The 27,526-nt window shown below is 42.2% G+C and overlaps 2 protein-coding genes across 5 annotated transcripts; both read left to right on the top strand.

The window, feature by feature from the left end:
- Positions 1-6,422: 6,422 nt before the first annotated feature.
- Positions 6,423-12,305, top strand: LOC311133033 (uncharacterized protein). 4 transcript variants are annotated; one of them, XM_084166450.1, is made up of 11 exons: positions 6,423-6,562; positions 7,531-7,628; positions 7,927-8,005; positions 8,102-8,233; positions 8,330-8,380; positions 8,541-8,612; positions 8,936-9,034; positions 9,315-9,401; positions 9,513-9,605; positions 9,883-9,936; positions 11,554-12,305. In XM_084166450.1, exons 1-11 carry the CDS (start codon positions 6,539-6,541, stop codon positions 11,731-11,733), a joined length of 969 nt encoding a protein of 322 aa, XP_084022576.1. In that variant the 5' UTR covers positions 6,423-6,538; the 3' UTR covers positions 11,734-12,305. The 4 variants fall into 4 exon arrangements, with proteins under 4 accessions (XP_084022576.1, XP_084022578.1, XP_084022579.1 ...); XM_084166452.1 differs by having other exon boundaries at positions 9,348-9,401; XM_084166453.1 differs by having other exon boundaries at positions 9,351-9,401.
- A 12,149-nt stretch (positions 12,306-24,454) lies between these two features.
- Positions 24,455-27,478, top strand: LOC311132875 (progranulin-like). Its single transcript, XM_084166236.1, has 6 exons — positions 24,455-24,541; positions 25,083-25,223; positions 25,553-25,729; positions 26,275-26,448; positions 26,771-26,917; positions 27,171-27,478. Exons 2-6 carry the CDS (start codon positions 25,083-25,085, stop codon positions 27,207-27,209), a joined length of 678 nt encoding a protein of 225 aa, XP_084022362.1. The 5' UTR covers positions 24,455-24,541; the 3' UTR covers positions 27,210-27,478.
- The last annotated feature ends 48 nt before the right edge of the window (positions 27,479-27,526 follow it).

Below are 27,526 nucleotides of genomic sequence, written 5' to 3' on the forward strand. Positions count from 1 at the left end.
ACGCATGACTGTAAGTCGCTTTGGATAAAAGCGTCTGCTAAATGGCATATTATTATTATTATTATGTAGCTGCAGAGGTTTTTTGTACTAATGTCTTTCCTGTCAGATGGTTCATGTCACTGATGTATACATTGCAGACTTCATATCACAACTCTTTAGAAATAGGGATTGTCAAGCTTTCTTGGTATCGGTCAGTTCAACGTCAACTGTCCTCCTAATAAGTACCCACTGGGCACAGACGTCAGTTCAACGTCTAGTTTTGATTTACATTTGGTTGAGTTGTCAATTCTGAAATCAACAAAAAAATACGAAATGAAAAAAATACGAAATGCCCTATTGTTGATTACTTTTTGCAAATCCAATTATTTTCCCACGTTGTTTCAATGTCATCACATAGATTTTTGGGGTTGAAATTACGTGGAAACAATGTTGATTCAACCAGTTTTTGCCTAGTTGGTAGACTATCATAATTTCAGTCTATATACACTTGAAACGATCACTGTGTTATTTTATTTAAAGGTTTATTGGTCATTTGTAAACTTAAAACACGGGACAAGAATACCTTTGTCTATGTAATAGACCTACATGGGGTCTGCCATACATTTCCTACGATTACACAAATGCACCTATGATAGCTTTGTATTGCAAATACCCTTTAGCTAAAGAACAGTACTGACAAAGTATTTTAGCACATTTAGATCCAAGGATGAAAGTAAAGGCCACAAATGTATTTGAAATGCCCACTTGTGACATGGTAACTTCATTTACAACGATGATATGGAGGTAATGGGTATTATATTTACATGAATAAATGCCATCAATGGTGATTGCTCCATGTTGCACCATTTGAATAAAAAATCTGCTTTGTATATGTGAGCGTTCTTGTTTGGGATTCATTCAAATAAATAGCAAATGTATAATGTGCTTAATATTGAATTGGATCGCGTTAGTCTGTGGATATTTAGTTGTGGTATTTGTTGTGATATTTCAATGTTGTTGTTAACATGTGAAGCTGTAAAAAATGCTGAAAAAATATAATATCATTTTTTGTAAACATCACAATATACACCGAGTGTACAATACATTAAGAACACCTTCCTAATAATGAGTTGCACCCCCCCCCCCCCTTCCCCCCTCAGAACAGCCGAAAATTTGTCGGGGCATGGACTCTTCAAGGTGTCGAAAGCATTCCACAGGGGTGCTGGCCCATGTTGACTCCAATGCTTCCCACAGTTGTGTCAAATTGGCTGGATGTCCTTTAGGTGGTGATATATATGGGAAACTGTTGAGCATGAAAAACCCAGTGTTGCAGTTCTTGACACAAACCAGTGCGCCTGGCACCTACTACCACACCCCGTTCAAATGAGCTTACATCTTTTGTCTTGTCCATTCACTCTCTGAATGGCAGACATACACAATCATTATCTCAATTGTCTCAAGGCTTAAAAATCCTTCTTTCACCTGGATTCACCTGGTCAGTCTATGTCATGGAAAGAGCAGGTGTCTTAATGTTTAGTACACTCAGTGTATTTTATTATGTACAATCTGTAACGAATGTGTTTCTTTCTATTTGACATTGCCTACGCCTAATTTCCACGCTAATCTCTCCTATAATGCATTTCAAAACAACAATGGATTACATAGTATTACATAACACATATTGATAATTCCTAAACATTTTAATTTACTTCTCTCACCAAACAATGCAGAATTAGCACCAGACAGTCATACAAGTCTTATTTTGAAATAGACACAATATATCATGTTTGAAATGTGTTATTATAATTTATGACCATAAACAGAGGTTGAGTCCCAAATGGAACCCTATTCCCTACATAGTATACTACTTTTGACTAGGGCCCTGGCCAAAGGTAGTGCACTATAATAGGGAATAGGTTGCCATTTGGGTCCATCCAGCGAGACCAAACACAGATAACAAGATGATAACCCCCCCCCCCCCCCCCCCCAGATCACCCTACCTACAGTAAGCATAGAAGCCCATCCAGTTCTTATTGTGGTATCTTCTGTACTTTAGCTACAGATGTACAATATTAGTGATCGTAGTAAAAGGACATGCTCAATGACTCTCCAATGAAGCCCCATATGATTTAGGCATTAGTGGTTTTTACTTGTAAATAAGGTATTATTTGTGCAGTTTACTTGTTTAGTATTCTATAATTTGTGGTGCTGAAATTATGTTTAATGTACAGTACAATGATGTTGTGTTTTTCATGTGAAGCAGTTACTGATTTTGGGGGAGTTATGCTATTTAACTAATTATTGGTCTTGCTATATAACATAATGTCTAGTCTATGTTCATTATGTAGCCTGGCCTTATGTTTGTCCAGCACTACATTTAAAATAAAATGCTTTTTATATATTGTGATTAAAAGCTGGTCTTAATCAGGTTGTTGATGCCAGAATCCAACTTTTTACAATGCCCTTTTTTTTGCAAATATTGTAGTGTTGTAGAATCACATTTTAGGAACATAGTTAGCTACTTCTATTTTCTTTATCTATTTTGGTTTTCTCTAAACTGGTTTTGCTGCTATGCAGTAATGCTCTCAAAACATATTTTAAAAACATATTATGACCATATAAGGTTATCTAAGTGGACGTAGCAGCTTAACATTTCTGATATTGTATTCACAACTGCTTGTCATTTTTATTTTAGTCAAATAAACGTTTAGTTCATTGTGTTTCCACTGGCATTTTGTGTATTATCTTACTAATGCAATTCCTGTCATTTTATAAAGGTAATTATAAACCGGGTCGTTCGAGCCCTGGATGCTAATTGCTGAATGCTGTGGTATGTGAGACAATATATCACAGGTATGACACAATATTACTTGTTTACTCTTCTAATTATGTTGATAACCTGTTTATAATAGCAATAAGGCACCTTGGGAGTTGGTGGTATACAGCCAATATACCACGGCTAAGGGCTGTATCCAGGTACTCCGCATTGTGTCGTGCAGAAGAACCGCCCTTAGCTGTGGTATATTGGCCATATACCACAACCCCTTGGGCCTTATTGGCTAAATATACCACGGGTATGATGCAAAACTACTTGCTTACTGTTCTAATTACGTGTTTATAATAGTAATAAGGCACCTCAGGGGTTTGTGGTATATGGCCAATATACCACGGCTATACCACTCCGCGTTGCATCGTGCCTAAGAACTGCTCTTAGCCGTGGTATATTGGCCATATACAGTGAGGGAAAAATTTATTTGATTCCCTGCTGATTTTGTACGTTTGCCCACTGACAAAGACATGATCAGTCTATAATTTTAATGGTAGGTTTATTTGAACAGTGAGAGACAGAATAACATTAAAAAAATCCAGAAAAACACATGTCAAAAATGTTATAAATTGATTTGCATTTTAATGAGGGAAATAAGTATTTGACCCCTCTACAAAACATGACTTAGTACTTGGTGGCAAAACCCTTGTTGGCAATCACAGAGGTCAGACGTTTCTTGTAGTTGGCCACCAGGTTTGCACACATCTCAGGAGGGATTTTGTCCCACTCCTCTTTGCAGATCTTCTCCAAGTCATTAAGGTTTCGAGCCTGACGTTTGGCAACTCGAACCTTCAGCTCCCTCCACAGATTTTCTATGGGATTAAGGTCTGGAGACTGGCTAGGCCACTCCATAACCTTAATGTGCTTCTTTAGCCACTCCTTTGTTGCCTTGGCCATGTGTTTTTGGTCATTGTCATGCTGGAATACCCATCCACGACCCATTTTCAATGCCCTGGCTGAGGGAAGGAGGTTTCTCACCCAAGATTTGACGGTACCTGGCCCCGTCCATCGTCCCTTTGATGTGGGGAAGTTGTCCTGTCCCCTTAGCAGAAAAACACCCCCAAAGCATAATGTTTCCACCTCCATGTTTGAAGGTGGGGATGGTGTTCTTGGGGTCATAGGCAGCATTCCTCCTCCTCCAAACACGGCGAGTTGAGTTGATGCCAAAGAGCTCGATTTTGGTCTCATCTGACCACAACACTTTCACCCAGTTCTCCTCTGAATCATTCAGATGTTCATTGGCAAACTTCAGACGGGCCTGTATATGTGCTTTCTTGAGCAGGGGGACCTTGCGGGCGCTGCAGGATTTCAGTCCTTCACGGCGTAGTGTGTTACCAATTGTTTTCTTGGTGACTATGGTCCCAGCTGCCTTGAGATCATTGACAATATCCTCCCGTGTAGTTCTGGGCTGATTCCTCACCGTTCTCATGATCATTACAACTCCACGAGGTGAGATCTTGCATGGAGCCCCAGGCCGAGGGAGATTGACAGTTCTTTTGTGTTTCTTCCATTTGCGAATAATCGCACCAACTGTAGTCACCTTCTCACCAAGCTGCTTGGCGATGGTCTTGTAGCCCATTCCAGCCTTGTGTAGGTCTACAATCTTGTCCCTGACATCCTTGGAGAGCTCTTTGGTCTTGGCCATGGTGGAGAGTTTGGAATCTGATTGATTGATTGCTTCTGTGGACAGGTGTCTTTTATACAGGTAACAAGCTGAGATTAGGAGCACTCCCTTTAAGAGTGTGCTCCTAATCTCAGCCCGTTACCTGTATAAAAGACACCTGGGAGCCAGAAATCTTTCTGATTGAGAGGGGGTCAAATACTTATTTCCCTCATTAAAATGCAAATCAATTTATAACATTTTTGACATGCGTTTTTCTGGATTTTTTTGTTGTTATTCTGTCTCTCACTGTTGAAATAAACCTACCATTAAAATTATAGACTGATCATTTCTTTGTCAGTGGGCAAACGTACAAAATCAGCAGGGGATCAAATACTTTTTTCCCTCACTGTAACTCACCCCCTAGGCCTTATTGCTTAAATCTACCTGTGTTTTTAATCTCTAGCTCAGGCGAAATCCCCACCTGCTTCAAGATGTCCACTATGATCCCCATATTGTTATTTATTTTGCTAATTTGCACCCCAGTATCTCTATTTGCACATCGTCTTTTGCACATCTATCATTCCAGTGTTAATACGAAATTGTAACTATTTTGCACTATGGCCTATTTATTGCCTTACCTCCATAACTTACTACATTCGTACTATATATTTTCTGTTTGTATTTTTGACTTTATGTTTAGTTTACCCCATATGTAACTCTGTGTTGTTGTTTTTATCACACTGCTTTGCTTTATCTTGGCCAGGTCGCAGTTGTAAATGAGAACTTGTTCTCAACTGGCTTACCTGGTTAAATAAAGGTGAAATAAAAAACAAAACAAAAAATCCCTGTGCCCAAGAAAGGGAAAGTAACTGAACTGAATGACTACCAACACGTAGCACTCACTTCTGTCATCATGAAGTGCTTCGAGAGGCTAGTCAAAGACCACATCACCGCCTCCCTCCCCAACACACTCGACCCTCTCCAATTCGCCTACCGCCCTGACAGATCCATGGACGACGCAATCACCATTGTACTGCACACTTCCCTCACCCACCTGGACAAAAGGAATGCATATGTGAGGATGCTGCTCATCGACTACAGTTCGGCCTTCAACACCATAGTGCCCTCTAAGCTCACCACAAAGCTTACGGCCCTGGGACTGATCTCCTCCCTATGCAACTGGGTCCTGGACTTCCTGATGGGCGTCCTCAGCCTCCTCCTGTACTCACTGTGTACCCACAACTGCGTGGTCTCACACAGTTTCAACTCCATCAAGTTTGCTGACGACACGACAGTAGTAGGCCTGATTACCAACAACGATGAGACAGCCTACAGGGAGAAGGTAGGCACTCTGACGTTGTGGTGCCAGGTAAACAACCTCAACGTCAGCAAAACAAAGGAGCTGATTGTGGACTTCAGGAGGTACCAGGCTGGGCACGCCCCCATCCTCATCAACGGAGCCGCCATGGAGATGGTCAAAAAGTTAAAGTTCCTTGGCCTACACATCTCCGAGGAGCTGAAATGGTCAAACCACACAGACACTGTGGTGAAGAAGGCACGATAGCGACTCTTCAACCTCAGGATGCTGAAGAAATTCAGCCTGTCCCCGAGGGCCCTCACAGTGTTCTACAGGAGCACCATCAAGAACATCACAGCCTGGTATGGCAACTCCACCGCCACAGACCGCAAGGCACTACAGAGGGTGGTACGATCAGCTGAATGCACCATTGGGTGCACACTGTCGCAGGAAGGCCAAGAAGATCATCAGGGACCCCAGCCATCCGAGCCATGGTCCGTTCTCTCTGTTTCCATTACTCAGACGCATCATGGCAAAAACTGTTTAACTGGCCAATAGCTTCTACCCCCAGACCATCATCACTAGTCAGCTACCTGTTCCCCCCTGTACCCTGTAATTACATACATCTGCAACCCTGTACATGTGTACTCTCTAATCTAATATATGTATTTACCGCTAGGTGGCAGTCATCACAGGTCTGTGTGTCCGGCGTCGTCAGAGAATCTAGATACGTAGCTAGAGAACCTCGCTTGTTGTGGTGGCTAACGACGAGAAGCATGCTACGGTTCTCAATTTAGTGATATTCGCCCGATAGTAGGCGAAATCTGCAGAAATGGGGAAAAGAGACAATAGAGTGGTAAGCAATGTGTTAAATAATTCCAGCCATGTAGATATTCAGCTTTTTACGGTAAATGTTATGCATGAAAAAAAAAAAATGTTGGCTATAGCTAGCTAACTGGCACTGAAAACGCATGGGCCTGTAGGTATGTTAGGTAGGCCCTATAAGTTAGCGTTAGTGTGCAGGCAAGTCGAATTCCATTAAAACAAGCTATATCAAAGGTTCACAAATTTGAGTTATTTTAACATACGATATCTATATCGAATGAATATAGCTAGCTAGGCAAACTAACCTGGCAGATAACGAAGAACACGTAAACGTTAGCAGGTCGCCTGAAGGACCGCTAACCGTGCCACAACTGAACTAACGTAGCTATCTATTTAGGTCGAAATTATAGTTATGTTATATTTCGCTAGTTTATAATAATATAGCGAACTAGCTAGCACAACCTGTGTCTATTAAAATAACATAATCCAAAACGCGCGGTCGAGAAAAAAAAAAAAAAACGAACCATTTTGTATTTATTTTTAAATTTTTAGCAGACGCTCTTATCCAGAGCGACTTACATGAGCAATTAGGGTTAAGTGCCTTGCTCAAGGTCACATCGACAGATTTTTCACCTAGTCAGCTCTGGGATTAGAACCAGCGACCTTTCGGTTACTGGTACAACGCTCTTAACCTCTAAGCTACCTGCCGAACTAGTTAGCTAACGCCTGCCAACTAGGCTCGAGTTCATCATTACCAGAATTGCCCGGACTGGCTATGTACGCTGTATCTATGTTATCAATGTGTAAACATTACCTTTGTATGGAAAGGCCATAGAATTGGCATTGACTGTCTAGTCAATTACTGAACCAACATAGCCAGGTCCAAATATTGTGTGTTATTATGCTTCCAATTCCTGTCTAGACAAGTGTTATTGTCTAAGGTAGCTAGATGTCATCATTGAGGTGTCTGGTCTGACTGTCTCCCTTGTGTGTTTTCAGTCGTATGTGAACCCCATAGCTGCATCACGGGCCAAGGGACCCGCACCCAACGCAGGACCGTCTATCCAGGATTACCTGAGCAGACCACGTCCAACATGGTAAGCATAAGATAACACACCTAAGGACCCAGGATTTGTGCCTGAAAAGCTCTCTAGAGATGGACATACCCTCATTGATATTGCTGAAGAATGTCAACGGGTAACATGGTGGATCCTATGTGTGTAAATCGGGGTGGTAAGGCATTGCTCTCTTATAATACTTGGCTACACACTATGGAATGCTGCCTGCAAGTCACAATAACATTTTGCCATGCCCTTGAATGTTTGGACATGCATCACCATCAGTTGTGATCCATTGATTTTCATTGAGTGATGGTCGTTTTTCTTCCTTCATCAGGGAAGAGGTGAAGGAGATCATAGAGAGGAAGAAGAAAGGCTCCAGAGCCCTGGCGGACTTTGAGGATCAAATGAACGAGGTATTGTTCAAACGTCAACAGTTGTACTTTATTATACTGTACAAATTCAGTGTTATATTTTGCTTACATTAAAATATCACAATTTGCATTTTATAGAATTGGAAGAAAGAGCTGGCGAAGAACAGAGAGAAGTTACTAGGTGGCGTTGACAAGGAGAAAGAGGAGAAGGAAAAGAAAGAGAAGGAGAAGAAAGAGAAGGAGAAGAAGGAGAAGAAGGAGAAGAAAGAGGTATGCTTCCAGTTCCATCCATGTCTTAACCTTTTAATGCAGCCATTTTGTTTTAACGTATCCACCTCTCACTCCAAATCTCTGTTTTGTGTTTAGAAAAAGAAGAAGGAGAAGGAAAGGAAAGAAAGGGGAAAGAAATCCAATAGGGTGAGGAAAGCTGTCTCCAATGTTTTGTTGAAGACTGTTGGTGTACATATTGCGGTAGTGGTATCTGTCCTCTAAAAAAGGCATCTTTTCACAAAGGTATTTTTGTGTCAGTTGCGGTCTTCAAATCTAATGAGCTCTGCTTTCATTGTGTTTGGTCAAGCATTCCTCTCCCTCCTCCTCCTCATCGAGTTCTGATTCCTCTAGCAGCTCCTCCTCAGACTCTGAAGACGAGGTATGTAGCAGAGTATTTGGTGACAAGTCTGTGTCAGCTTGCCATACTGTTTCCCAGCCACCCTGTGGGCACCATAGAAATATAATTAATTAGAAGTAATTCTATTTCTAAGGTAGGCACAAAGAGCTGTGTGAAGTATTGTGAATTACATTTTTACTGTCCATATTTTATTTGGGGATTGGCTTCTACCCCCTTTATGAATATTGAGAAAGTGATGGATCGTATTCAATGCGTTTCCAGTTAAATATTGTCCTACTATTTCAAAGAGGGAAATATGATAGACTGAAACTGATTGTGTTTTTATCTGATGTCTGTTTGGTCAGAATGAAAAGAAGAGTGTCAAAAAGAAACGGAAAAAGAAGCGGTCCTCCTTCAAGAAGGCATCGGAAGACTCGACTGTAGAATCTGAGCCCGACAGCAAGGTTAGTTTGATGTGAAGAGTATTCCACCTATTTTCATAAATTAAAATGACTTATTTCATTATGTAAGACGTCCATCTGGATACTTCTGGTCAAGATCTTATGTTCTGGATGATGCACTATTTCGTCTTCTTAATATCACTCTTTTTATGTTGGCCCTCACTGTCATTGTGTTTCTCTGTTCAGCCATTGTTTGATTTCTGTTCATTCATTTCAAAGTTGAACTTTTTTTGTTTGTTACATGAGTACTTCATTAAATCTTCATGTTTTGTATGCAAAAAAGGGCTCCTTCCCTCTCATTCTGTTTCTCTCCAAGAAGACGAAGATGGAGATGGAGATGAAGAAGAAGAAAGATGAGGAGAAAGAGAAGGTACTTTAACAACATTTGTGTATCTGTTAGTCCTGTTTTGTGTATTGCTGCCTGAAAGAGTGAACATGCTGGGCTGCAGTGAACTGAGGGCTGTAAATGTTTACCCTTCAGGATGAAAAGAGCCGCAGGAAGAAGAGGAAAGCCGAGCGAAGTCATAAAGACTCATCCTCGGAGTCGTCGGCTGACTCAGAAGTGGAGGAGGGTGTAAGTATATTCACCTTTCTCTCCACTATATTAATTTGCCATGTTTAATGACTGAAAATAATGTGTTATGTATTGACTTGGATGACTGCTTATGGGATGGATATTTGTTCCTCATTGGAGGGCATAGGTCATCCGTAGTTGAAGTATTACATGGAGGGAACTTTTTTTCCATCCTGTGTCATTGTGAAATACTGAACTTTTGTATTGGACGTTGGGAAGCTGTCAGCGGACTTTGCCCATCCGTTGTGGTGTGTTAATGTTTGCTATGTCTCTGTAGGGTGAACCCAAGAAGAGAAAGAGAACTAATGAGGAGAAAGACAAAATAGCAGCAGTAAGTGGATGTCAGATAAGCATACACTAACCACAGGATGAAAACGGACACTTTATTTTTGTGTGCAGTGTCCTGCATGTCAGATTTAGTGACTAGTGACCAAAATACACTATATATACAAAAGTATGTGGACACCCCTTCAAATGAGTGAATTCGGCTATTTCAGCCACACCCGTTTCTGACAGGTGTATAAAATCGAGCACACATCCATGCAATCTCCATAGACAAACATTGGCAGTAGAATGGCCTTACTGAAGAGCTCAAGTGACTTTCAACGTGGCACTGTCATAGGATGCCACCTTTCCAACAAGTCAGTTCGTCAAATTTCTGCCCTGCTAGAGTTGCCCCGGTCAACTGTATGTGCTGTTATTGTGAAGTGGAAACTTATAGGAGCAACAACGGCTCAGCCGCAGAGTGGTAGGCCACACAAGCTCACAGAACGGGACCACCGAGTGCTGAAGGGCGTAGTTAAAAAAGATAGTCTGTCCTCGGTTTCCATGGCCGAGCAGCTGCACACAAGCCTAACATCACCATGCGCAGTGCCATGTGTCGGCTGGAGTGGTGTATAGCTCGCCACCATTGAACTCTGGAGCAGTGGAAACGTGTTCTGTAGAGTGATGAATCACGCTTCACCATCTGGCAGTCCAACGGACAAATCTGGGTTTGGCGGATGCCTGGAGAACGCTACCTCCCCCAATGCATAGTGCCAACTGTAAAGTTTGGTGGAGGAGGAATAATGGTCTGGGGCTGTTTTTCATGGTTTGAGCTGGGCCCCTTAGTTCCAGTCAAGGGAAATCTTAATGCTACAGCATACAATGAAATTCTTGATGATTCTGTGCTTCCAACTTTGTGGCAACATTTTGGGGAAGGACCTTTCCTGTTTCAGCATGACAATGCCCCCGTGCACAAAGTGAGGTCCATACAGAAATGGTTTGTCGAGATCGGTGTGGAAGAACTTGACTGGCCTGCACAGAGCCCTGACCTCAACCCCATCGCACACCTTTGGGATGAATTGGAACGCCGACTGCGAGCCAGGCCTAATCACCCAACATCAGTGCCCGACCTCACTAATTCTCTTGTGGCTGAATGGAAGCAAGTCCCCGCAGCAATGTTCCAACATCTAGTGGAAAGCCTTCCCAGAATAGTGGATGCTGTTATAGCAGCAAAGTGGGGACCAACTCCATATTAATGCCCATGATTTTGGAATGAGATGTTTGACGAGCAGGTGTCCACATACTTTTGGTCATGTAGTGTATGTTAGCAAATTACCAGACAATGGCAACATGCCTCTGTCAGCAGATAACTACATGGTTAACCCTTAGAATTGTTTAAAATGTAACGCATTTGTAATATAATATATGCCATTTAGCAGATGCTTTTATCCAAAGCAACTTAGTCATGCATGCATACATTTCAACATATGGGTGGTCCCTGGAATCGAACTCAATACCCTGGCGTTACAAGCGCCATGCTCTACTAACTGAGCTACAAAGGACCACATACAATATATTACAATACTGCCTGAGTAATATATTTTTCTGCACCGACAAATGTTATAGAAAAACAGCAAAATGGAAGTGTAACACTTCCCTATCCACCTGTTGTAAATGTTAACAGGACAAATCAAAGAAGAAAAGGAAAAGGAAGCACAAGAAACACGGGAGGAAGAAGAAGAAGAAGAAGACCTGTTCTGACGCAGAGTTAGGTTCTCTGTCCAACTGTCCACCTGTAGAGAGCATCTGCCTTTTGACTACCAAAAAATCCCACCTAGGCTGCTCCCATGACGGGGCTAGTTGATGGACTATGCGAACCGGTGGCTTCCTGCTCATGAGAGTTGAGATGGTAGGGATATGGGGTTTCAAATGTTAACTAAGGACTGGTGACCTGGGAGTTACGGGTCATCAAACCCTCTGTGACAACTTTGCAGATTTGTTTTTCTTTTCTTTTTTGTTGATTAGTTTTTATTAGATCAAAATTAACGTCGACAAGGACACCATAAGTCGTGTCAAGTGTGGCCCAACTGAAACATTTGCATATAAAACGAAAATGAACTTCCATAAATGGATATTGACCAGCAGTGTACATTTTTTACACCCTTGGTATGCTGCCCAACTATGTCTATTTGACACTTCTTGGAGATCTCGTGCGTCGCTAGCTACACAGTGAGGTCATTTTGGGACTTTGTTATGCTGGTGCCAGTGTCATGATGCATGCATTCTGATATGATGGTCACTTCTCTTGCCAGCCTCATATTGAAGTTGGGATTGTCATAATCACAAGAGATAAACTGTTCAATTCTGTTGTAATTAATTCTACAACTGAATATCTATAACTGAATGGGTTTTAATTATTAAAGTATTCTTGTTTTAGCCTTGATAATATTGTTTTTTTTGTGTGTATGGATGGATGATGAATGATTTGAATGGGATGAGAGTAACCTTTATACTTGTAATTTATCATCCAGGAAGCATTATGAAATAAATCTACAATTTTGATATGGAGAAGTCCCAAAATGTATGACTGAAGATTTATGCCAATGCAACATAATTTGGGTCATAAAATAAAACAATTGTGAAATGGAGAAGTCACTTAATTTCAGGGGGGTGGACATTAAACAAACCATCTGTGGACTTCCTCAAACTGGACAAAGTTCCTCATGGTTACATTCAGTTTCCCTGAAACTCAAAATGTATGCCAATGCAACATCATTTTGCAAGGTTCATGAAATAAAACGAGAGTGGAAAAGAGAAGTAACACAATTTCAGGGGGATGGACATAAGAGCCAAACCGAAGTTTAAACTGTAACAAAGCGGACACGATGCCTCTGTTTTGGTAAAAAGCTGGGATGGGCCCAGAGAAATGTAACCACTCTCAAATTCATAGGCCGCTATGGATGACCAGCCATGATCTCAAAATTAGCATTTTAACAATGTTTTGAGGCTATACAGTGTTTGTTTACATGTACAGTGTTTACAAATATTGGAGTAAAACAAGCTTATATTTTGGGTTGTGATGGGGTGTGACAGTTAAACATTACATTTTAGTCATTTAGCAGACGCTCTTACCCAGAGCGACTTACAGTTAGTGAGTGCATACATTTTCATACTGGTCCCCCGTGGGAGTCGAACCCACAACCCTGGCGTTGCAAACGCCATGCATGCTCATGAGGCATTTATACATTATATTCTTTAAGAATCAATCAGTATATATTATTAAGTGCAAAGATTGATGTAGCAACTGCAGATTGCCCCTTTAAAGCTGGAATCTGCAGGTCGTGGGCGACCAAATGCCGCCCCACTTGTGTAGTGTTTTCACTTTGAACGAAAACAACGGGGTTGAGCCCTGAGCTGCCACAAAGATTATGGATATACTGTCAAGATACATGTCTCTCCGCCCTAACAATGGGAGTCGTTGTCCACAAAGCGGCACCGTGGACTGTCTATCTCCCGCCTATCCTTTCTTTGGATTGGTGGATGCATCTCATTATTGTAATAGTTTTTTGAATATTCGTTGAGTGTTGTTTATGTCAATCATCTGTATTCAATGGAGAGAGATGCTATGCTACTATCCTCATTCAATGAATATGCATAGCCATCTCCGATTGTTTTTTCTCAATGTTGCCGGGATTTCACGTGTCCTACGTATATCAGTACACTTGTAACAATTTAAGAATTACGAAACTTCTATTCAATCAAATAAACCTTGACCCTCTCATTGACCTCCTTCCTTGGTAGGAGAAACAGCACCACCTGCTGTAGGGAGACAGATTTCCAGCCGAGTTGGGCCTCTTCCTCTCTGGCTGCCTTGGGTGAAAAGGGGGTAGCTGCATCCCAATATGGCGACTGGAGAATTGGTCTGTGGGTGTGTCGAAAGGAAAGTAGTGGGCGTGTGGAAATGAGTGGGTGTGTTGAAAGGAAAGGAGTGGGCGTGTCGAAAGCGCTGCTTCATGCATTGTATGCTTACTGTGACTGTCACCCTGATATTGGCTACTAGGTAGAAACTTCCCATGCAGTTGCCGGACAGTAGTGCTTGTCAAGTGGGAGCGAAGAGCACTGTGTCCCAGCGTTGCTGCCTTTTATACCCTCCCCATTAAGTAGTAGACTGTATGTACAGTGGGGGGAAAAAGTGTTTCGTCAGCCACCAATTGTGCAAGTTCTCCCACTTAAAAAGATGAGAGAGGCCTGTCATTTTCATCATAGGTACATGTCAACTATGACAGACAAAATGAGAAAAATAATCCTGAAAATCACATTGTAGGATTTTTTATGAATTTATTTGCAAATTATGGTGGAAAATAAGTATTTGGTCAATAACAAAAGTTTCTCAATACTTTGTTATATACCCTTTGTTGGCAATGACACAGGTCAAACGTTTTCTGTAAGTCTTCACAAGGTTTTCACACACTGTTGCTGGTATTTTGGCCTATTCCTCCATGCAGATCTCCTCTAGAGCAGTGATGTTTTGGGGCTGTCGCTGGGCAACACGGACTTTCAACTCCCTCCAAAGATTTTCTATGGGGTTGAGATCTGGAGACTGGCTAGGCCACTCCAGGACCTTGAAATGCTTCTTACGAAGCCACTCCTTCGTTGTCCGGGCGGTGTGTTTGGGATCATTGTCATGCTGAAAGACCCAGCCACGTTTCATCTTCAATGCCCTTGCTGATGGAAGGAGGTTTTCACTCAAAATCTCACGATACATGGCCCCATTCATTCTTTCCTTTACACGGATCAGTCGTCCTGGTCCCTTTGCAGAAAAACAGCCCCAAAGCATGATGTTTCCACCCCCATGCTTCACAGTAGGTATGGTGTTCTTTGGATGCAACTCAGCATTCTTTGTCCTCCAAACACGACGAGTTGAGTTTTTACCAAAAAGTTATATTTTGGTTTCATCTGACCATATGACATTCTCCCAATCCTCTTCTGGATCATCCAAATGCACTCTAGCAAACTTCAGACGGGCCTGGACATATACTGGCTTAAGCAGGGGGACACGTCTGTCACTGCAGGATTTGAGTCCCTGGCGGCGTAGTGTGTTACTGATGGTAGGCTTTGTTACTTTGGTCCCAGCTCTCTGCAGGTCATTCACTAGGTCCCCCCGTGTGGTTCTGGGATTTTTGCTCACCGTTCTTGTGATCATTTTGACCCCACGGGGTGAGATCTTGCGTGGAGCCCCAGATCGAGGGAGATTATCAGTGGTCTTGTATGTCTTCCATTTCCTAATAATTGCTCCCACAGTTGATTTCTTCAAACCAAGCTGCTTACCTATTGCAGATTCAGTCTTCCCAGCCTGGTGCAGGTCTACAATTTTGTTTCTGGTGTCCTTTGACAGCTCTTTGGTCTTGGCCATAGTGGAGTTTGGAGTGTGACTGTTTGAGGTTGTGGACAGGTGTCTTTTATACTGATAACAAGTTCAAACAGGTGCCATTAATACAGGTAACGAGTGGAGGACAGAGGAGCCTCTTAAAGAAGAAGTTACAGGTCTGTGAGAGCCAGAAATCTTGCTTGTTTGTAGGTGACCAAATACTTATTTTCCACCATAATTTGCAAATAAATTCATTAAAAATCCTACTATGTGATTTTCTGGATTTTTTTTCTTCTCAATTTGTCTGTCATAGTTGACATGTACCTATGATGAAAATTACAGGCCTCTCATCTTTTTAAGTGGGAGAACTTGCACAATTGGTGGCTGACTAAATACTTTTTTCCCCCACTGTATGTATCAAGTTGACATCTAGACGGTTATCAATATTAGTTATTTCTTGTGTAGGCTGCTATCCTATTTGAAATTAAATAATGTGAGCGAATAAATGGCCACGTTAGCTACCACCGGTAGCAGGGGCGGTGTGTTCATTAGGGCGATATGGGCGACGCACTGCCAAACGGGAAAAGGAAGGTTTTTTTTTCTAATCAATTATATCACGGCAACAGTAGTTATCAGTGTTCTAATCTAGACGTCTGATCTGCCACTAAATGTCCAATCAGGCTAAAGTCGTGCTTCAAATGTCCCCGCCCGTTTTGGGGCGATTTCAGTCAGGTTGAAAATCGCTCAGAAGTCTCTCATAGCCTCTAATGTAAAATCATTTTTTTTCAAATATCAGAGCTTTCAATACAATCTCAAAGGGTTTCTGAGGGCTTGCACTTACGCGCTTTCGTCATACGTAACATAACCATGAACGTAACTAAGAAAAGAGCGGGTAGCCTCATCAATCAATTCACTACTACTGTCAAAATGGCTAGCCTTCAGTACAACTCGATTGTCTCTTTGAAAGAAGTTCCTTTTTGTCGGCGAACAAATCAAGATAAATTGGCAACGAAACAATTAGGACCTCCCAGACCAAATTTAATAATTCAACAGGTTTCTACTAAGCAGAGTCGTGAACACTGTCTACGAGAATCGAGACGACCTCATAGAATGTTTTGAAGCCATTCGGACGGGTTCATTGGGTTCATTTGACCAGCCCACCGTGAGAGAGGCATCTGGCTACGTGAGGATGCTACATGATGAAGATTTTATTTTTTTCCTGCGGCTTTTTCACAAAATCATGCCCCACGTCGACATTCTGTACCAGAAGCTACAGAAGAAGGACATCGATGCTGTCTTTATCAAACGTGCCCTCGACAGCTTCACAAGCAGTGTGCAGGCCATAAGGTAAGATTAAACAATATCATTCGATCTTTCTCAAAGCAGAGCTTTATTTGAAAATGTATGCATGAAAGGAGACTGCATTTGTGTTTGAAATTACATTATTCTCATTATATATGGCCAGTGGTGTAATCTAGCTTATTTTATATACTATGTGTACTGTACAGTGGTGCTCATAAGTGTATGAACACATTCTAAAGTTGACTAAAAAGAGGAATAAAAAAATAAAAAAATCATCTTTTGGAAATTGATCTTAATGACTTAATTAAAAAAGTTGGAAAATCCAACCTTTAAGGACACTAATTTTCTTTTCTTTTTTATTCCTCTTTTTAGTCAACTTTAGCATGGGATCATAAGCTTATGAGCACCACTGTATACTGTGCTGAACATCCAGGCTATGTGAGACACAAAGGCTAACTTAAACACTAAAGACTTTATGCATCCCTGCCCATTTTAAGTGGAACTGAAGTATTTGTACTATACATTGATACATTGCATATACCTGTGCATCACATAGACAACAGTACTGTACAAAGCCAACAAACACATTGGTCTGTTTGCCTTCAGGGACTCCTCTCAACAGCAGCTGCAAGAAGCAACAGGAGCCAAAAGACCCAGAACAGCTTTGAGAGAAGAGGAGAAGCAGAGGCTGTCTGAAGAGGTCTGCAACACCATCCTGGATCACACCAAAGAAAGGTTATCTTTCTCTGGCCACCTTGTGAGTGCTACCTTACTGCAAGCAGACATGTTTGAAAGGTACTGCCATTCATTTCCTGATGAGGCTCTGAATGCCACTGTGAATGCATACCCCATGCTGAGCAAGGCAAAGCTCAAGACAGAACTATCTCTGATCTATGAGAATCCTGAATTCAAGGGATGCTGTGGTGCACTGGCACTGTACCAGGTTCTCATGAGCTACAACCTCCAGGAGACGTTCTCTGAGACTGTGACTCTGTTGAACATCCTCATAACTACTCCCATGACAACAGCTGAAGCTGAGAGATGTTTCTCAACTTTGACACGAGTTAAGACATTCCTGCGAAATTCAATGGGCCAGGAACGTCTGAATGCACTGGCCATGCTTTCCATGGAGAGGGAACTAGTCCTCAGCATGCCTGATTTCAATGAGAAAGTCATTGAACGCTTTGCTGTATTGAAACAGAGAAGAGAACAGTTTCAGTACAAGTAATGTAGCCTCTCTCTCTCTTTGTCCCTCCCTGTCTGTCTCTTTAACACACACACGCCCAAATCAGTTCACAGTTGATGTTGTTTAAAATAGTTATTTTTCATTTAAAAAAAAGTTTTTAAAAAAAATAATCTGTTCATGTTCATTTTTACAAATCTATACAATTGGCCAGAATATGGTTGTTCATATTTACAAATCTATACAATTGGCCAGAATATGGTTGTTCGTTTTTACAAAGCCATACAGATAGCTGTGTTTACCTTTTCTAGAAATTACTTTCAAATTCTGTTTTCAGGCAAAATGTCTATCACTGTTCATTTTCACAAATCTATACAAGAGGGCAGAATATGGAAGTCTATAAAAATGTCTTATTACCAATAACTTGCATCAATGTTTTCAGTAGCCTCTATCAAAAGCTCCTGCTTGCTTGTTGTGAATTATGCTCAGGTGCACATATTTCCAATTCAACCATGAGGCAAAAAATGTGGTAAAAGCTCTTGTTGATCCTGCAATCTGAACAAATACCAAGATGCTGTATTTTCAGCTGATATTTCATTTGTTTATGGAAATGCATATTGTTTATGCAGTGTTGAGGAATGTGAAAGAACACCCTTGATTATTTTTACTGTGATAACTTATTTTGATTTTGTAAGCCAACACTTTTGAGATCAGTCAATAAATGCTTCTGGCATTGACTTATATGCTGCCCCTGTCTTCATGTTGTTGCTGGACATATCTTTTTTAAAATGTGTGTAGGTCACCTAAATCATCAGAAAAATTGCCCCCCCTGAGAATTTTTTCAGGAGCCGCCACTGCCCAGTAGCAGTAGGAAGCACTTGAAGTCAGCAGGCATGTAGCTACAACACCAGTGCACTGGTCGCCGGCTTATCTCGTCTTGCAGCCCAATCAGCCACACTAAACGGTCTTGAGTGGCAACAAATCTGCCAAATTAGCTGATTCGCTTTCCATACACCCACTCCTTTCAACACATCCACTTGCCCATACTCCGGGGCTGCAACTACCCATTCTTGCCTTGGGCTGGCCTGTTGGGCTGTCTATGCAAACAGCTGGAGCCGGGCTTTCTTCTATAGAGACCCATTTTATAGAATGGTCTGCCTATTCATGTGAGAGAAGCAGACTCTGTCTCAACCTTTAAGTCTTTACTGAAGACTCATCTCTTCAGTAGGTCATATGATTGAGTGTAGTTTTACCTAATTTCTACCAGCATGTTAAATGTGCAACCAGAGGGAAAGAAACTCTAGACCACCTTTACTCCACACACAGAGACGCGTACAAAGCTCTCCCTCGCCCTCCATTTGGCAAATCTGACCATAATTATATGCTCCTGATTCCTGCTTACAAGCAAAAACTAAAGCAGGAAGCACCAGTGACTCAGTCAATAAAAAAGTGGTCAGATGAAGCAGATGCTAAGCTACAGGACTGTTTTGCTAGCACAGACTGGAATATGTTACGGGATTCTTCCGATGGCATTGAGGAGTACACCACATCAGTCACTGGCTTCATCAATAAGTGCATCGATGACGTCGTCCCCACAGTGACTGTACGTACATACCCCAACCAGAAGCCGTGGATTACAGGTAACATCCGCACGGAGTAAAGGGTAGAGCTGCCGCTTTCAAGGAGCGGGACTCTAACCTGGAAGCTTATAAGAAATCCCGCTATGCCCTCCGACTAACCATCAAACAGACAAAGAGTCAATACAGGACTAAGATCGAATCGTACTACACCGGCTCCGATGCTCGTTGGATGTGGCAGGGCTTGCAAACTACTACAGGCTACAAAGGGAAGCACAGCCGCGAGCTGCCCAGTGACACAAGCCTACCAGATGAGTTAAATTCCTTCTATGCTCGCTTCGAGGCAAGTAACACTGAAACATGCATGAGAGCATCAGCTGTTCCGGACGACTGTGTGATCACGCTCTCCATAGCCGATGTAAGACCTTTAAACAGGTCAACATTCACAAGGCCACAGGGCCAGGACGTGTACTCTGAGCATGCGCTGACCAACTGGCAAGTGTCTTCACTGACATTTTCAACCTCTCCCTGTCTGAGTCTGTAATACCAACATGTTTCAAGCAGACCACCATAGTCCCTGTGCCCAAGAACACTAAGGTAACCTGCCTAAATGACTACCGACCCGTAACACTCACGTCTGTAGCCATGAAGGGCTTTGAAAGGCTGGTCATGGCTCACATCAACACCATTATCCCAGGAACCCTAGACCCACTCCAATTCGCATACCGCCCCAACAGATCCACAGATGATGCAATCTCTATTGCGTTCCACACTGCCCTTTCACAACTGGACAAAAGGAACACCTATGTGAGAATGCTATTAATTGACTACAGCTCAGCATTCAACACCATAGTGCTCTCAAAGCTCATCACTAAACTAAGGAGCCTGGGACTAAACACCTCCCTCTGCAACTGGATCCTGGACTTCCTGACGGGCCACCCCCAGGTGGTTAGGGTAGGTAACAACACATCCGCCACGCTGATCCTCAACACGGGGTCCCCTCAGGGGTGCGTGTTCAGTCCCCTCCTGTAATCCCTGTTCACTCATGACTGCATGGCCAGGCACGACTCCAACACCTTCATTCAGTTTTGCCAATGACACAACAGTTGTAGGCCTGATCACCGACAACGACGAGACAGCCTATAGAGAGGAGGTCAGAGACCTGGCCGTGTGGTGCCAGGACAACAACCTCTCAACATGATCAAGACAAAGGAAATTATTGTGGACTACAGGAAAAAGAAGAGGACCGAGCACGCCCCCATTCTCATCGGCGCGGCTGTAGTGGAGCAGGTTGAGAGCTTCAAGTTCCTTGGTGTCCACATCACCAACAAACGAACATGGTCCAAGCACACCAAGACAGTCGTGAAGAGGGCACGACAAAACCTATTGTTGCTGGTATTTTGGCCCATTCCTCCATGCAGATCTCCTCTAGAGCAGTGATGTTTTGGGGCTGTCGCTGGGCAACACGGACTTTCAACTCCCTCCAAAGATTTTCTATGGGGTTGAGATCTGGAGACTGGCTAGGCCACTCCAGGACCTTGAAATGCTTCTTACGAAGCCACTCCTTCGTTGCCCGGGCGGTGTGTTTGGGATCATTGTCATGCTGAAAGACCCAGCCACGTTTCACCTTCAATGCCCTTGCTGATGGAAGGAGGTTTTCACTCAAAATCTCACGATACATGGCCCCATTCATTCTTTCCTTTACACGGATCAGTCGTCCTGGTCCCTTTGCAGAAAAACAGCCCCAAAGCATGATGTTTCCACACCCATGCTTCACAGTAGGTATGGTGTTCTTTGGATGCAACTCAGCATTCTTTGTCCTCCAAACACGACGAGTTGAGTTTTTACCAAAAAGTTCTATTTTGGTTTCATCTGACCATATGACATTCTCCCAATCCTCTTCTGGATCATCCAAATGCACTCTAGCAAACTTCAGACGGGCCTGGACATATACTGGCTTAAGCAGCGGGACACGTCTGGCACTGCAGGATTTGAGTCCCTGGCGGCGTAGTGTGTTAATGATGGTAGGCTTTGTTACTTTGGTCCCAGCTCTCTGCAGGTCATTCACTAGGTCCCCCCGTGTGGTTCTGGGATTTTTGCTCACCGTTCTTGTGATCATTTTGACCCCACGGGGTGAGATCTTGCGTGGAGCCCCAGATCGAGGTAGATTATCAGTGGTCTTGTATGTCTTCCATTTCCTAATAATTGCTCCCACAGTTGATTTCTTCAAACCAAGCTGCTTACCTATTGCAGATTCAGTCTTCCCAGCCTGGTGCAGGTCTACAATTTTGTTTCTGGTGTCCTTTGACAGCTCTTTGGTCTTGGCTATAGTGGAGTTTGGAGTGTGACTGTTTGAGGTTGTGGACAGGTGTCTTTTATACTGATAACAAGTTCAAACACTCGGGTGGTTGATGTTCTTGATGATCTTTTTGGCCTTCCTGTGACATTGGGTGCTGTAGGTGTCCTGTAGGGCGGGTAGTTTGTCCCCGGTAATGCGTTCGGCAGACCGCACCACCCTCTGGAGAGCCCTGCGGTTGCGGGCTGTGCAGTTGCCATACCAGGCGGTGATACAGCCCGACAGGATGCTCTCAATTGTGCATCTGTAAAGGTTTGTGAGGGTTTTAGGTGCCAAGACACATTTTTCAGCCTCCTGAGGTTGAAGAGGCTCTGTTGCGCCTTCTTCACTGCGGTCCCATCAATGTGGATAGGGGGGTGCACCCTCTGCTGTTTCCTGAAGTCCACAATCATCTCCTTTGTTTTGTTGATGTTGAGTGAGAGGTTATTTTCCTGGCACCACACTCCCAGACCTGTTGCACCCTCTACAACCACTGTGATTATTATTTGACCCTGCTGGTCATCTATGAACATTTTAACATCTTGAAGAACGATCTGGCCTTAATGGCCATGTATTATATGACCCTGCTGCCCCGGAGCTGGAGAGGAATTGAAATTCACTTGCAACCAATGTTCCCTCCAATATTTTGGGGCACTGAGCAAATTTTAGGTCTTGTGAGTGGAAACTTGCATTTTGTGCAACTTCCGGCGCGCGTTTACAGTGAACTCTGAGGCTGTACCCTTACCGTTTTAGACAGTAGCCAATAGGCTATTTTGGCTATTTGAGCATAATGTAGGCCTACCAACAAAACCAATGGAGCGAATCCCATAACATTTTCACATGGAAATGGCTTTTGATTTCTATGATATAGCCTACAGTTGCCTATGTGGTGTTCAATGCAGGCCTACATTGCATGAGACTTTTAAAAACGTTTTTACATTATGAAGGGCTTGACAATTAAATATGTTTTACTTGGTCTGTAATACCATGGGCCAAATAGGGGACTGCATTGTGTTGTATGATGCAAGAAACCACTTTACAAAATTAAATGAATTATTATTACCATACAGAGAATTAGATAATGTAGGCTACCCCTCTGCCTATTGGCTTAGTTAATTATTATTACCATACAGAGAATTAGACAATGTTGGCTCCTCTGCCTATTGGCTTATTTGCATATTCAAGCCTATCTCAAAATATAACACTGCCCCTTTAATTAAGACATTTTTACCTGACTGGCTTTTCAAAGACAGCTTGAAATGTAGCCTACACGGTTTGTGCCCTTGTAGAAAGCAGGAACTCCCCATTGCTGACCTATACTTATCTATAACTGGGAAAATAACTCGCCAACTAGCGAAGAATATCAACAAATGTGCACACGCGCGTCTGCGCTCTGATCTGAACTGATCTGAAAAGCGCGTTCACTCGCGGGTGATTGAAAGACCGCTCGTGGGCCACCCCCGCCAATAGAATTCTACTTCGTTGCGCTCTGGCTCTGCCTACAACATAATCACAGACTCAACCTTGCAGAGTTCGATTTGTTTTGTTTTGTTGCATTGAAATGGGTCTGATATAATGTTGATTCGATCACAAAAAAAACGTTCATCTATATAGTGCAAACAAATGTGGCGAACTCGGTGAGATTCAATCTGACTGCGAATAGAAATAAACTCTTAGAAAAAAAGGTGCTAAGTAGAACCATACAGGGTTCTTGGGTTTGTCCCCATAGGGGAAACCTTTTTGGTGCTGGGTAGAACTCTTTGCAGAGGGTTTTATCTAGAATCCTCTATGTAGGGTTCTTCAAAGGACCCCCGGTATATGGTTTTAATTAGAACCCTCTATGAAGGGTTCTACCAATGACCATTTTATCATCTAAAGGTTCTTCCTAGCAGGGCCATTCGAGTAGACGGGATTAGCCCAGAAAGCTAATAATTTCACAACTATTCTTTCAAAATAATATTTATTGTCAGACACATATTGATGTAATCAGTCAATGGTGCCACCTGTCAATGATCAATTGTTTGGTGCGACCCCCTTGTTTTCGTTCGGTGCACCCATTGTTTTCGTTCGAAGTGAAAACACTACAAAGAAGTAGGGCAGCATAGGGTCGCCCACGACCTGCGGATTCCCGCTTTAAACGGAACATTCTGTAGACATCATCAGTCTGGACAAAGTTCCTCATGGTTATACCCATGTTCCTTAAAACGGACTATACACTTCTCACTGTGGTTTGCAACACAAAACTAAATTGATGTATACTGCGGTCACAATAACTTTACAGTACAGATAAGCGAGAGTATTTATGCCTGAGGAGGTTGGCAGATTGCTACGAACCTCTCAGAGGAGCGTGTCTGTCTCCCCATATGCATACGTCTGACTATTGTTTGTCTATTAAACATTTACATAACATTTACATTTACATTATTTAGCAGACGTTCTTATCCAGAGCGACTTACAGGAGCAATTAGGGTTAAGTGCCTTGCTCAAGGGCACATAAACCTTTAAATATAGCAGTCGTTCGCCATCTCTTTGGGGTTCTTCATTTTCCACACCTTGACCAAATTCACGATTCCCGACACTATAAGGTCTAGTGATCATTGTATTGATGTACATACAGACTCACATAATGAAAACCAAAGGGTCTATAAAGCCAACTGGTGCTAATGGACATGGTAATATACTGTTAACTACTTCCGGATTCGTCACTGACCTAAGCTTCTGTTTAGTGCATTGTTGGCATACATGCGGACATGAGATAAAGTGACTTATTGTTATAAAAAGTGGGAGGATCAAACCAAGTATATGAAGAGCAGTTTATTGGTCATGGAGTCATGCAGTCACCCCATAGTGTAATCCCATGATAGAAAGTGTTTGGATCACTAAACTGAGATCAATATCAAGGCTAAGGTAAGTGAGATTTAAAAAAGAGAAATATTTTCATATTAAACTATGCAATTAGAAATCACAAACTATAAGAAGAATTTGTAAACAAACGTATTCAATTATTTTAATTTTCGTCAAAGTTGAAGTTATCTGAATTTAGATGCATTTACGATGGAAAGTAAACTAAGACACCATGTTAGTGCCGTGGCAGCTGTGTTCATAAATTCACTCTCGACTCTGGAGTGCCAGAGTGTGCTCCGAGTGCGCTCTGGGCTATCATAAATTCAGTGCATTGTCAGATTGTCCGTTTGTAGGCTAAATTCAGAGCATTTCGCTCTGGCACTCTCAAACCACCCACTTGTATTTCATCTTAATTTTGCTTATCTAAGGGTGCGTTACGAACGGACAATTTGACAGAACTGGCACTCCAGAGTGAATTTATGACAAAGAGTTGGAAATTCCCCTAGGTATAATGATCAAGTAAACTTTCAAAAATAAACGTCATACTCAAGCTACTATAAAATGCCTCTAAATCGTAACCACTTGTTTAATCCCTATCCTTTAGATGTGGAGCATAGCTGCATTGGTGTTAGTGCTGACAGGGCCTGCCTCTTGCTACATCACCTGCCCTGGTGGGAAGGTCTGCTCTGATCAATCAACCTGTTGTTTGACTAAAGGAGGATATGCCTGCTGCCCAGTTCCCAATGTGAGTAACCAGGGTTCACATTAGGGCAATTTGTAGCCTGGTCCCAGATCTCTTTGTCATGTCAACAGCCATAGCAGTTGGCAGCATGAACATCTGGAACCAGGCTAGGGAATTTGATCCCATTAGTTAATGGGATTCTCAGCAGCACTAAGGTTGTAAAGACAAGAAAAAGAAACCAGCATACTGGTACTGTTGTTTCCTTCACTTTTGGATTACAAAACCAATGTTTCAGTTGAAATACCTTGGGTTTAGAAAGCTGTACAAGCAAAGACCCCATAAAGGTATTTTGACTGCAAGCCATATCACCTTTTTTAAATTACTTTTTCCAGGAACAAAGTTCTCCTGTCTCTGCTCCGCTCGAGTCTGACAGCAGCCCTGTCCAGAGCAACGCAGTGGAGAGCTCCAATGTCGGCAAGGTGCAATGTGACAACTATTATGCTTGTCCCGATGGCACCACCTGCTGCCACCACCTCAAAGGCCTGTGGTTCTGCTGTCCGTACTCCCCTGTGAGTTGACTAGTGTTTCTCTGCTTGTAGTATGTTGGCTTGAAGGGCTCTTGTCAATTTGTAATATTGGTATAGAGTAGCTGTCAGTATCAGGAATTAGTGACTAGAGTGTGCAAAGCTGTCATCAAGGCAAAGTGTGGCTACTTTGAAGAATCTCAAATATATTTTGATTTGTTTAACACTTTTTTGGTTACTACATTTACATTTACATTTTTAGTAATTCCATATGTGTTATTTTATAGTTTTGATGTCTTCACTACTATTCTACAATGTAGAAAATAGTACAAATAAAGAAAAACCCTTGAATGAGTAGGTGTGTCCAAACTTTTGACTGGTACTGTATTTCTAAACACTTCTACATTAATGTGGATGCTACCATGATTACAGATAGTCCTGAATGAATTGTGAATAATGATTAGTGAGAAAGTTAGACGCACAAATATCATACCCCCATATCCCCAGAGCCTAAACAACAACAAATGTGTCACTGTCCCAATACTTTTGTAGCTCACTGTATCAACTTGTATACGTCTGTTTTTCCACAGGCTAGGTGCTGTCTAGATGGATACCACTGCTGTCCCTATGGCTATGACTGTGACCCCACATATACTAAGTGTGTGATGTATAGCAACCTGAGGTACCCTTTTGCTCCTAGGCAGGCCCCTTCAATGATCGAAGCCATCAAGGTCTCCAAACCGGAAAACAAGGTCCACGATCAGGTAGGTACCTATGCGTCACACTCACAGGCAACCAATGTATGTGTAGGCAGTGGACATTGTTCTCTTTCTGTATGTTCAAGTCAGTCTAAGAGAAAGGCACTTTTGATTCCCACCTTATGGGTATAAAAAAATGATAATTAATAGAGAATGATTTCATGCACACTGGTATGCTATTACATTTTAACCTCTGAGAGTAGTTTGTAATGTAATCGCATTATTCCCACGCAACCAGATAACTCAGATATGCGAGTGCTTTTTAAATATGGAAACCCTGAGAGTAGAACATTGATGGTGTGGTTCTCTTCTTTCTCTAATATTTTAGCAGGTCCCATGGACAGCACTAGTTCAGGCCTCTGACAGCACCCCACAGGCTGGAATCATTCACTGTGACACTCAATTCTACTGCCCTTCTGCATCCAGCTGCTGCAAGGGACCTACTGGCAAATGGGGCTGTTGCCCATTCCCACTGGTAAATATACTGAAAGTGTTGGGTGTACTGTAGAGGGAATTTGATACAACTGACCTTAAATACCACTCAGCTATCATTTGATAAAGTAGTCTATCAATGTTATGTAGGTAGAGCATGTTTATTAATGTAATGAACAATCTGTAGTGCATGTACAGAGCAGTGTGAAATGTTTTAATGACATTAAGATCATGTGCAATATTATGCAGATTTTATATTACTATCATGTTCTGAGACCTATTTTTTTTATTTTTAGGCGAAGTGTTGTGAGGATGGCCTGCATTGCTGTGAATAAAGGTGGCCTGCATTGCACCTCATAAAGGTGCAGGAAATGGTACTCTCAGATTCCTTCAGGTCTGAAGGATGATGCTAAGCAGGACTGACAAGATTTCTAATTAATTCTAATCTTGTCACTGTACTGACATTGGATTGTACCTTTTTTGTGAATGCATTATCATTTAACCTTGCACTGATGAGTATAAGAATGTTGAATCATGCCACCCAATCATTCATTGCACAAAAGACAGCTCAATACACTTCAAAATAAATGTAATTCAAATTAAATGTTTCCTTGTTGAGTATTTAGTATATCATTCCTTATAGGCTATCAAT

The sequence above is a fragment of the Coregonus lavaretus genome (genome assembly GCF_964263955.1).
Source record: "Coregonus lavaretus genome assembly, chromosome: 7".
NCBI classification, from domain to species: domain Eukaryota; kingdom Metazoa; phylum Chordata; class Actinopteri; order Salmoniformes; family Salmonidae; genus Coregonus; species Coregonus lavaretus.

Coding starts and splice junctions, on each gene's coding strand:
- LOC311132875 (XM_084166236.1), top strand. CDS start 25,083: ATGTGGAGCATAGCTGCATTGGTGTTAGTGCTGACAGGGCCTGCCTCT. Junction 26,449..26,770: donor AAAACAAGGTCCACGATCAG/GTAGGTACCTAT, acceptor CTAATATTTTAG/CAGGTCCCATGGACAGCACT. Junction 26,918..27,170: donor GCTGTTGCCCATTCCCACTG/GTAAATATACTG, acceptor TTTTATTTTTAG/GCGAAGTGTTGTGAGGATGG.
- LOC311133033 (XM_084166450.1), top strand. CDS start 6,539: ATGGGGAAAAGAGACAATAGAGTG. Junction 6,563..7,530: donor GGAAAAGAGACAATAGAGTG/GTAAGCAATGTG, acceptor GTGTGTTTTCAG/TCGTATGTGAACCCCATAGC. Junction 8,613..8,935: donor CCTCAGACTCTGAAGACGAG/GTATGTAGCAGA, acceptor CTGTTTGGTCAG/AATGAAAAGAAGAGTGTCAA.